The 12,764-nt window shown below is 36.6% G+C and overlaps 1 protein-coding gene across 1 annotated transcript; it reads right to left on the reverse strand.

The window, feature by feature from the left end:
- Positions 1-456: 456 nt before the first annotated feature.
- LOC133860684 (glucose-1-phosphate adenylyltransferase small subunit 2, chloroplastic) lies at positions 457-4,401 on the reverse strand. Its single transcript, XM_062296258.1, has 8 exons — positions 3,902-4,401; positions 3,505-3,801; positions 2,926-3,375; positions 2,305-2,408; positions 2,065-2,176; positions 1,782-1,880; positions 1,275-1,394; positions 457-824 (listed from the first exon to the last, which is right to left on the reverse strand). The coding sequence occupies exons 1-8, from the start codon at positions 4,169-4,171 to the stop codon at positions 708-710; spliced, it is 1,569 nt and encodes a 522-aa protein (XP_062152242.1). The 5' UTR covers positions 4,172-4,401; the 3' UTR covers positions 457-707.
- Positions 4,402-12,764: the final 8,363 nt, after the last annotated feature.

Raw genomic sequence — 12,764 nt, forward strand, 5'->3', positions numbered from 1 at the left:
TTGAAGAGCATCTAGTTGAAAGTTTTCATGTATGGTACTGGAATGGGTACACCTTATGACATTGTTCCTAGTGTTCCAGATAATATCTGAGCCAGAGGCTTTGGAGGGGGGAAGATGCTGGATAGAGTCTAATGGAAACAAATATTTTGGAGATGGAGGTTTGAATATTACCAAAGTGCTCTTTGTTCCAAGTTTTCAGGGCAGCTTTGACTGCTTTCAAGTTTTTGTCCAAGATTCGGTGACGATGACAGAGCTGGACTGGTCAGAGGAGGTGACTGGGAGATGAGACGGATGAGTTATCGGCACTGAATGAAACAAACAAGACCACTCAGCATTAGCGACTCCCCTATCCAACTGTTCCTTAATGTTGGCGATTCACGACCAGCTCATGCCTGCAAAACCCTACTATACATCTTATAATTATGTAAGCAAAAGATAAGGGGGAACATGCAGACATTTATAGACAAGAGCTTCTTATTCAAGTAGAAAAAGACTTTTACAAAATAACCTTTGAGGTCTCTTCCTCTATTTATACAACATACTACTGGGAAATATACATCATAATTAGAAAACGGAGCCTCGTGGAAGTAGACTTCCTATAACAGCTTCTCAAACCAATAACTAGGAACACGTTTCCATAGTCAGCAGGAACTGGTAAAAGGCGTTTCTAGATCACGGCTCCGCTGGGAATCAAGGCATCCTTGTTTCTAGATTATGGTTCCGCCGGGAATCAAGGCATCCTTGATCACCGTGACAATTCCGCTCTTAATGAAATACCCATCCGTTTCCCTTGCTGCTTCTTGCACATTGTCGCCATTGACAATCTGAAAAAAATAAATCTTTTAAGTAATCAAGGCACCCAGCATAATGAAAACAAGAAAAATGAAAAAGAAGCAAAAGAAAGGCAAGAGGAAAAAGTTAATCAGCATAAATGAGGGGCATAAGATTGCAGAAGAGTATGCATGTGGACATTTTCAAGTAGGGTCAGTGTGTATGTGTGTCTGTCTATCACTAGAATCATTTCTTTTCCATAGCAATTGAAACTGGGTAAATTTCAATTCTTTGCTGTCATTTTCAGTAACAATCTGATGTATTTTCTTGCTTAGGAGGCAGTAAATTTAATACCTAAAAATTTCACCAGTAAGTACCTAGGAACTCCAAGAACTAACTTAAAAAACACAAAACAAAGTGAAAAGAGGCATAAAAGCATCTACGAGGCTTCATAGTAGAAACAACTTAAAAGATTCATGGAAAGTTGATAAGATCATTATTACCTTCACATTGTCCCCAATTCGAGCATTCTTGTCAATTATAGCTCTCTTGATGTGAGAGTTCTTGCCAATACCTATTGGAACACTACCCTTTGCAGCTAGAAACCTCCTGTCTGTATCCGTCTGAAGAAAAAAAATTAACAAATTTACAATTATAATCGGTGCATCACTCAAGTCCACTCAACCCCAATATCATATTAATAGACAAAGCACAACATTTATGGGCGGGGGGTGTAAGGGGGCCTCCACCTAAAAAAAAGAAATAGCCTTTAAATTTGTTAAAAAAAAATTTATATTTCGGGTCTTTTCTCTGTCTTTCTTTTTTTTCTTTACCTTGGCCCCTAAAAAACTAAAAAATCAATGCAATCCAGCACCCACTAAATTATATTCCTAGTTCCGCCCCTGCAGCTACTTATCTTGATTTATACAAAAAAGGAAAAGAAAAGAAAAAGGATAAATCACATCTAAACTTAAAAACAACAGGTTGTAAAAAAATTTATCAGGTATTACCTCATAGTAATCAGCTCCCATCAACAGCGTGTCTTCAATGATTGCACCCTCTGATATGCAAGACCGAAGCCCAACCACAGAATGGTGAATTTTACAATTCTGCATAAGGATGAAAAGTAGTGTAATTCCCATAAATTATTTGGTCACCACCATATTTGCCGCAATAGAAAACATATAGCCTCAGTCATTAATGAGACAAAGGGACAAGAGAGTATGATGCAATGAAGATCCCATATAATACAACCTCTTAGCAGGTCGCAAAAGCAACATACCAATAACTTACCTTTATTACACAACCCTCGCCAATAACACTATCCGTGACATCAGCATCAAGCATTTTGGATGGAGGCAAATACCGAGGTTGGGTGTAGATGGGAGATGAACGATCATAGAAGCTGTAATGGGCAGTCCAGAAAGAAAGTCAAAGTCATGTAGACATATCAAATTCTAATATCAGGGTGTGATAACATGACAAAACCTCAATAGGTGTACAAAAAAATGTAACATCTAGAACAAGAAGTACCTAAAATCTGGCACTGGCTTTTTGGTGATCCCCAAATTCGCATTATAAAAAGCCTCAATTGTACCAATATCTTCCCAGTAACCATCATACAAGTAAGCTTGCACCTACAGAGGTTAAGAAGTTAAAAAATAATTAATCCTCCGGGAGTTGCAACTCTGGAGAAGCGGAAGCAGAAACAGAGGCAAAAAAATAATACTCCATATTGAAAAACCTCCTGCAAACCATGATGCATCAATCTTTCATTCAAGAGTTTCCATATAAAGCATTTACTCTCAGAATCTTGAGTGAGATGGTTGCAACCATCAAATAAATATTAGAATTTATAATGTAGCTCAAATTGCTGATCGTACACATAGAATTCACTAGAACTTGAGAAAATACTACTGGTTTTGCGTCTAACTGAGCACACTTTCCATACTTTTGCAGTATGTGCAAGCCTATCTATGATGGCCATACAACACCCATTGGGAAGAATGGGTGGCCCTGTAAATGCATACTGCAAACCTTTCAGCGGGATTTCTTCTAGAAAGATAAATTAGGAAATAGACAACTTCTTTTCCTTCTTCATTCTATTTGATAAAGAAAAAAATGATATAGTTGAGAGGAAACGATGAAACATACTCTCATCCCAATGGCAGTTGCACCGGGAATAACTTCACTTCCGAAATCATTGGCTCCAGGGAACTTGTTTCGAAGCAGATCCAGCATGACATGTTTGCTTACAACATATATACCCATACTCGCAATGTAAGGCATCTCCTTTGCTCTCTCATCGTCGAGACCTAAGATTGTAGTATCAACCCTCATGGCTTTGAGCTGGTCTCCTTTGGGCTTCTCGGCAAACTCAACGATGCGGCCTTCTTCATCAATCTTCATCAAACCAAAGGCAGTGGCGCGCTTCTCATCCATGGGCAGTGCGGCCACAGTGATGTCGGCATCGGTTTCCCTGTGCGCTTGGATGAACCTCTCATAATCCATTCGGTACAAATGGTCCCCAGCAAGGACCAGGTATTCCAACACGTTGTGCTCCTCAAACAGCCACAAGTACTGCCTCACGGCATCAGCAGTACCCTGTATATGTATATGTAGGTTGTATAATAAGTAAATCGGAAGCGAAAATTCTGATTTGATCAAAACAAATAATTATATCCAACTCAAAAAATCATTCATAATTTCTGGGAGGATGAAAACGCAAGTGACCTGGAACCAATTGGGATTCTCGGGGCTCTGCTGGGCGGCAAGAACCTCCACAAAGCCCTCGTTCTTGTAACCGCCCATGTTGCTTGCGTAGGCACGGGAGAGGTGGCGGTTGAGAGAGGCGGAATTGAACTGCGTGAGTACATAGATCTTGGAAACGTTGCTGTTGAGGCAGTTGCTCACCGGGATGTCTATCAGCCTGTAGTTCGCTCCCAGAGGAACCGCCGGCTTCGCGCGCTTCTTCGTCAGCGGGTACAGCCTCGTCCCTGCTCCACCGCCAAGAATGACACCCAGCACACTCTGAATAATAATTTAATGACACTCATCAATCCAATTAGTTGAGCTCGGATTTATTAAATACAAAAGAGAGAGAGAGAGAGCGAGAGAGAATAGGACAGACTCGGCTGGCGTCCGGGTCGAGACAAGTCTGGGAGTTTTTGGAGTCGGAAACGGCTTTGGGAGAAACGACTGTTGGAGCGGGGTTTGTGTTGCGGCGACGGACGAGTCTGGAAGCGGCGATCCTGTGGTCACCGCTGCAGAGCTGAGAAGCGGAGAAGGATAGACGAGCAGTAGCACTGTGTGTCCTCCTCCGACTGTCATTCGATGAGGAAGCGTTGGATCCGTTGGACGATGGCATTCTCATCACTCTCATCGCTGCCATGGACGCCATTTTGCTCCACTCTCAGGTTCCTCTACTCACTAGATTTTGAGTGAGACTTGAGAGCACTAGCTATCATTGATCATTGGTTTAAACTATTTCTGTTTTTGGCAAAGGGAGAGATGCGGCCTCGGGAATCGTATTGGCCACTCGTTTCCCTTGATATTACGCAACGGACCTTACTGCTTCCTCCTCAGATTTCGCACCTGCTCGCTCGCTCGCCTGTCCTTTCGTTGCCTGGCTGTGGCTGCATCTAGATTCTAGAGGGCAGATAGGGGTGTTTTAGGCATTACGCGCGTCCCTTTATTAATGATTTTCATGAAGAAAGAGTCGCAAGGAAAAAAATCTTCGCGACTGGATTGAGGACCGTCCATTTGAATCCTGCAAAAAAACAAAACTTAATGGATCGGGCTTCAAGCCTCATTCCAAGGCCCAACGTTCAAAACCCATCTCATCTCAAAAACTCCTCTAAAGCTGAAGTTTTCTCTCTCTATATTATAATTATATATGCCTCGTCCAACTCCATCCAAATTGGGCCAATTTAGGTGGGCCAAGTGACTTTAGTAGACTATAATTCATCCAAAAAAAGAAGACTATGGCCATAAGGCCTAGTAACCTTATTATACTCTAATTCCCCTCCCTCGCGGGATTAGCGTTTTCTATCAAATGGATGCAAACTCTAAACAAAAAAGAAACAGTAAATTTTATTTTTTTATTTTTTTTATATCAACGGTGTGTGCACCTTGTGTACATTAAGGGTGAAAATATAAATATCCACGTATGCATATGCATTCGAGAAATGATTAAAACACTCACATTACTCTCCATTGTGCCTTCGTGTTGTACCATTGTTGTGTAGTGTGAGTGTAATGATCACTCCCCTATGCATTCTCTTTAGGGGAGTGATTCTTGCACTCACAGTGTACAACACCAAGACAATGGAGTGGGGTCCAATGTGTAGGCCTACTTCATTGTGTCTTACTGTTGTGCACTGTGAGTATTTATATCATTTTCCTTCTCTTTATATATATATAATTAAATTCACTTAAACTACGTTATTTTGAATTTGATAAGTGTATAACATTTGTGTTATGTTAGGTTTTTTTCATTATTATCTTAAAGTCATACCTTATTGCATTTTTTTTTTTTCTTTGATAATCAAAATAGTCAAAACTCTATGAGGCAATGACATTTATATTGATAATCGTGAATTGTGTAACAAAGTTAAATCTTAATTTATTTAAGATTTCATACAATAATAACTGCATTATTTAATTTTACATATAAATTTAGATAGTAATTTAAAATGCTCATTATCCCATATGCGGATAGCGGATAGTGAATAATAATTACATTTAATAATCACAATAACCATGTACATGAAAATAGTAATCATATAATACAGATACATATATCTAAAATTAAAAATAATAACCACATTTTACGAGAGCGAATACAAATATTACTAATAATCTCATATGAATTTTTATCCTTATTGTATACAACCAGTACATCTGATGTGTGTTATTTTAGCAATTATTATTATTTAAAAAGAAAAAGAAAAGGCGCAAGGGTCGGGACCATATGTGGATTTGCGTCAGCTGCCTTATTAATTATCTTTTGTAACCGCAGCGGCCACCTATATAATTAGAGTCCATACCACACATGTAGCCTTTTCCTAACCACACGCACGCACGCACGGGTGACACCTTATGATTCCCTTTTATAACTCGTAATGATTCTGTGCTCGATCTGGGTTTTGGGACCACATGCTTGCACGTGCAACTACCACTAATTAAGATTGCCATCATAACTCCTCTCTCTCTCTCTCTCTCTCTCTCGTTGAATTTTCAATTGCTTTGTAAACCAATTAATAGATACGACTGACGAGACGTCGTTTATGCAGAGAAGCCATCTCCGAATTAAAGCTGGCGGGGTTAATATATACGTTAGGATCAAGTTTGTATGACGTTGGTCCTATTCTGGTGGTCCTATACGTGGAGAGGAGATGCCAAAATGCTTTTTGTATATATGATTAATTAATTTGATTCTTTTAAAGCAGTAACTAGCCAAGTGATCGAGGAATTTTTATTTATTTAGAACTTGAAAGACCCAAATATACATCGTTTCAATTAATAAGGCAAATAAATTAGCATTTTCTTTCTTTCTTTTCTTTTATAGGAGGCCAGGCCAGGAGGATCGATGATGAAGAATTTTATCACATAGAGACGAAGAAACTGCTACAAATAATAATAATGGTTTATTGACGGAGCACCCACAGCATTATTGGAAGTAATGATGGCAAACAACCAGGTTAACGTGATCGAGGTGGTAGGAGAGTGTCATCATGCCTATTATTATCACCCCTAAATATTGGAAGGATTCACCAAGACAAAACCTACTATATTCAACCCCTTTTTACATCTTCTTAATTCTCAAGTTTTTTTTTTTTTTTTTTTTATTATTATTATTCTTTTTGGTGCAACATCATCTCTCATCCCATCTGTTAGATTTACATGGACTAGAATAGAGTCAAAGAGTTTAAAGAGATGAAAACAAGTTGTTGGTCCAACTGACATCTCATCCTGCCATATATTTCTTGAACAATGTGTACGGTGACTGAAAGAGAGAGAGAGAGAGAGAGAGAGAGAGAGATGGATGTCCCTTCAATCTTCATTGAAGCTGGATATGATACCTGCTGGCTGCTGCAGGCCAGGGACACAAAGATGCATGGGCTAGCTTGCACGTCAATCTCAGAACCATCCCAAACTTGCAAGCTCTTTGAACGTTGAACCTTTTTATTTATTTTTATTCTTTTTGGCAATATGAGTTGATTGTAAGTTACCTTAATGAGTTTTGGTTTAATTAAATATTGCAGAGAGGCAAATAATATTATATAACAAAAGCGTTTTACTGGTCTCATGATATCCATCGGGTCGCAAGTCGATCTCTCTTAGTATAAATTAATATGCATGGTAAGAATTAAAGCAAAAATTAGTTTCCTTCATATTTATTTTAGAAATTATTTGATTTCACGAGTGAAATGATATAAAGGAAGACAATGGTCCCTAGGAAATAATACTATTGAGTATCCCAAGAAGAATATATTGCAAAATGTGCTTTGACTCGGTGGAATCATGTCCCATGGCCATGCCATTCAAAATTCTACCATCCTCGTTCCTTTTCTTTTTCCTATATATATATATATATATATATATATATATATATATATTTTACTTTAGCACTTTTGTCCTTCTTCTTTCTTTCTTTTTTTATTTTCTTTCTTTCTGGACATTTTTCACTTTTGTCTTCGATACGAAAATAAATAGGTGGCAACACGGTCTTGATTGATGGATGATGCAGGTAGATGACAGCTTCACGCCCTAACTGGCGTTGCTTCGTTCACCGTGTTCGTTATGAATAAGGATTCATAATCTCTTCTAACATCACTTGAATATAGACCCTTTATTCATTGAGCAGTGTAAAAAGTGATCATGTTAAAAATGTGACATCTTATCTATTAAATATTAAATATATTTTAATCAATTTCTTACCTTTTATATCATAAAAAAAAGTTTTGAATTAAAAATTATTTTTTTATTTAATAAAAAATAAAGATTTCTTCAAAAGTACTTTTTAAGAAAAAAAATTTGTTGCCTAGATAACAAATCACATTTTTAATAAATAATATTTTTTACACTGTTCAATATAAAAATGTCTTAATTCATATAATTTGAACATCTACAATTTTCTAATCCGTTTGTTATAGTTATATAATTGAGGGCGGCTACTGCTAGCCTGCTACGAGAACTGTACATTTTACTACAATTTTTTTTTTTTAAAATTGATATTGCAGTTTATAATTGATAACAAAAAAATTAAACAAATTCTAATCTATTAATTTAATTATAGTAGTTAATTTGTAAATCATACCCTTTTAATTATTTCAGCTATATAATCCCAAGGGATTGGCTTAAGGCCTCAAGTGGTAAGTTATTTAATCCTTGTACCTTATAAAGTATCAAGTTTACAGTTCGATTTTCTTTGAGTGCAAACAATTTTTTAAAGTTATGTCCACGGGTGAAAGTCCGAACTTTACCCGACCCGTGTGAAGAAAGCACTTAGCATAATAACAGTTTGAAAATCTAGTAGAAGCGAAAGCTTAAATACCCAATTTTTTTATTTAAAATATATATATATATATATTAACATTTTAACTACGTGAATTTATAAGAAATTTATAATAAAAGATCTAACATATATCTCAAACAGTTTTCTATTTAAGTATGCGGCCATCTACTAGGGTAATCATAATTAGTGGTTACCTTTCATGAGTTCATTCTATGTATCTGCTTCTCATAGCAAGTGTTCGATCCAGTCAAACAAATTGGCAATGAGCCTTGACCTTGACCTCCTTTCCGCACCCGAGGGAGAGTATATATATGTTAAGTCCTACTGGCCAATTAATTAAGAACGGGAAGGGAGACAAACAAAAAGAAATAATAATATAATAATAATAATAATAACAACAACAAAGACATTAGTTAAGGCCTCTGAGTATGATTAAAGAAGGGGAACAAGTGCTTCCCAACCCAAAAATCATGCTCTCAGACCCATCCTGACCTCTAGCTAATCTCTCTTTTTGTGCTCAACTTTAACTCCAAAATTTGCAATTATAGAATATAATTATGTCTCTAAGCGACAAAATTTAAAAAATCATTTCGTCGGTGAGAAGATCGTAGGGTTTACCTATCTCAGATAGATGAATTTTACATTTTAAAATGCTTAAAGATATATGAATATCTATCTAATGGATGCTTACCATCTAGAGAAATTTGCTCACCTTCTCTCTAAAAAAAATAAAAGAAAAAAATCATTCTTTGTACAAACCCAACCGCCCCCACACCATGGGAGGAGGTACTTCCCTCCCCCACCTCCTTTGAAACCTGTATTTGGCTGTAGTTTTTCTCTAGCTCTATTCACCTCATTGAAAGTATTTTATCCGCTTTCCATAATTACCATCAACACATCTCTCATCGGCAAATAATCTCTCATCCACTGTGTCTTTAGTGAAATTTGGCTAGGTTCTTGAGTCGAAATATTTGAAGCTAGATCTACGCTCCTCTACCTGATTTTTTACGGTACGTGCCTCTCCATTATGTTTGCCGGCGTCTTCCACTTATGTTGACATAAGTTGCGATCTCTTCGGATGTCCACACACCGAAGCGTGGCATGCATGCGCCAGCGAGTAATTTCACTTGCCGGCACGTGGTGGTCACACTCCTCCTCCTAGCCTTCCCCTACCTTTGTTGTCGGCTGTTTCAGGTAGCTCCCCATGTCCTTTGTTGGAGATAGGTATTCCAGTGCTAGCACGTGGTCTTCACGAGTCGCCACCAGCGACTCCCAGTCCTATCACCTCCGCTCAACTGAATATGTGTTGTTGTTCCTTTATTTTATGTTTTTGTTGTTTTTATTTTGTGTTTTAGGTTACCCGTTTGCAATCTGCCCTGTTAGATATTAGATTAGAATTGGACATTTTAAAGATGATTTTAGATCAAATATGCACTCTCTTAGATCCTTCCACATAACTCATGTGTAAAGATAGGCTAATTTTGTTATCCATGTTTTAGCTTAGACACCTGTGTTTCAAGTCAGAGTTTCAACATGATTGAAAGAAACCCCACCTCTTGTCATTGATTTTGTGTTAGAGAGTCTTTGTGCCCCTAATCATCAAACATCTGGGTCTCATATTTATAAGAATGTCTCTTTGTTAAAAAAAGAAAAAGAAGAGATAGATGAATATCACATTGGCATCTTAAGCTGGCCAAATTTTTATAAAATTTAGACAATTAAATAACAATGAATCCTCCCACTAGAAAGAGACATACGCTACTTTTATAAAATTAGCTTACAAACTTTTTACTATAGATTTATTAGTATATTTTTGTGAAATCATTACTTATCCTAAAAGTTTAAATGGATAGGAATAGGTAAATTATTTAATTAATATTTTAACATCTTTTCTCACGTGTGGGTTCAAACTCCATTTTAATAGATGAGGTACAACACGTAGAATATTTAATCTAAATAGGAGATAAATGAAGGTAACAGGGTTCGAACTTAAGACTTCTGCTCTGGTACCATATTAAATCACCATTCATCCTAAAAACTTAAGCTTTTGGAATTAAAGTCCTGAGTTTGAGCCTTGATTTCGTCATTTATCTTTCATTTCAATAAAATATTCTATGTGTTTGACCTCACCTATTAAAAAAAATGGAGTTTGAGTCAGCATGTGACGAGGAGTACTTTTAAAATATTGATTAAATTATTAAATTTATCCATTCCGATCGGGTTAAGCTTTTAGAACAAGTGTTGATTTAATAATTTTTACTAGAAGGAACAAACAAGTCATATATAGAATAAAGAGCAAAAGTGCTATTATCTAGCTAGTCTTGTAGTAAATTATAGCAGTTATAGCAGCTTATTTTTTTATATTTTTTCTAAAGTTAGAAAATATAAATATTTTTAATTTTCTATCAAAATACATTACACAATAACTTTACTTATGTTTTAATATAATCATTAAAATATTATTTATTTACAAAATATAAGTTATCTATCTATTTTCACATTTTTTATAAAATATCAATACACTTTTAAAGGCAAAAAGAGAATAAAAAAAAAGAAAATTAAATATTTTATGTTAAAATAATATATATAGAAATTAAAGTGGTAGTCAATACATTATGCAGCACTGCAACAGTTTAACCTACACAATACACAATGTTTAATAAATCAATAAGAAAACTGCTATAAATGATGACTTTTTGAGATTTCAATCTTTAGATTTTTTTAGTATATTTAAGAAATGGAAAAAAATTATAAAAAAGTTGTTTTGAGTGCTCTACATAAATTCATCATTTGATGGGAATTTGATGATTATTAGGCTTGGCAATTCGTGCATTCGGGTCGGGCTCGTGTCAACCCGGCCGATCGGAAAACACAACCGGGTCTAACACGAACCCGATCCGATTAATAATCGGGTTAAAACTTCAAACCCGAACACGACCCTATTGTTAACCGGGTTACCCGAACACGACACGGGTAACCCATTGTTACTTCGTCTTCGTCTTCATCTCAAGCTTCTCAGCGCTGCTCCTCGCCTCCTCCTCCTCTCAGTTTCTGTCCTGTACACGCACATCTCTCCCGCCCCATCTTAGCCTCACTGGCCACCACCACAGCACCACTACTTCAACTCACAAAACGACATGGACACCAATGTTCCAACCCCCTCCTCTCCGATGCCCAAGACAACAACGTTTCCACTTTCGAAGACAAAATCGACATCATCGAAGAAGATCCATAGCAACAGGACGAATCAGAGGAAGAAGATGCAGAAGGCGACTGATCGGATCGGACTCGGGTTTCAGGCAACTTTTTCGACCATCTCAGTCGACTCAGCGGGGCCATCAGGAGGGCGTTCAACCAACGCTCGATCGAGTGGGACAACGACGAACGATCGCTCAGGGTTTGACTTATGAGGCTAGGATCGGAGGAGGCATGAAAGTTTTGAAACCTCAAACCACTGAAAGTATGAACGGCTGAAGGAGAGGCGTGAAAGAAACTAAGAAAGTGAACTGAAAAGAAAAGATGCGGCTGTATGGTTTCTTACTTTCTTTTGGATTTTTTTTTTTTTTTTTTAACAAACGGGTTATAATCGTGTCTACCCGATTATGACCCGAACCCGATTACGTCAAATGTTATATTTTTGTGTCGTGTTCGTGTTGGGTTTACGGGTCGTGTCAAAAATTGTTAATCCTAATTATTAGTATAGAATATAATTAAAAAAAGAAAAGAAAAATATGTTAAGTATGACATTGATGCATTTTAAAATTGATGTGCGGATTCCAATATCATTCATCCGGCCTGATCATGTTGACCATCAATCAAAGCAAGTACTAGTAGGCTTTAAGGGCAACAGGCTACAATTAAAGGGTTCATCCTCAATGTTGACCATTTGTCAACTGCTTTTTGCTTTTTGCTTTTTTTCATTTTTTTTATTTTTTTATCTCCATTGTTGCTTTTTTAATTAAATCCTACGCCACTCTTTTTTATTTGAGAAAAATAGTGCATGCATATGTATAGGTTGTCCATGTGCATGCATGGGTCGCTCGTCAAATATATAGGTTGTCCATCTGTTGGGTTTTTAGAAAAAAAATAAAAAATCAAAACATTAACAAATAAATTTTTTCACAAAACACTGGTAAAAATCTTCAAATTACTTTCATTTTAGGTGTCAAAGACTCGAAGCATTTTTGTTTTGATATGTTTGAATGTTATTTTTTACAAATTTTTGTTATTTTTTTTTTAAAAAAATTTATCATTGTAGATGTAAAACAAACATTTTCCTTTTTTCAATAAAAACACAAATAATCTCTTACACACTCTCTTTCTTTTCTGCACACCTAGCACTAGCACAGTAGATCTTAGATTCTAGACCAGCTAGGTGGGTCTATAGGTGGGTTTCATTTCCTATGACCTCTGGTAAAGTTGTTTTTCACTGACTGTAATTATCTGTGGTAAAGCCTCTTTACTTTCCACTTTG

Source organism: Alnus glutinosa, chromosome 2, assembly GCF_958979055.1.
Source record: "Alnus glutinosa chromosome 2, dhAlnGlut1.1, whole genome shotgun sequence".
Taxonomy (NCBI): Eukaryota; Viridiplantae; Streptophyta; class Magnoliopsida; order Fagales; family Betulaceae; genus Alnus; species Alnus glutinosa.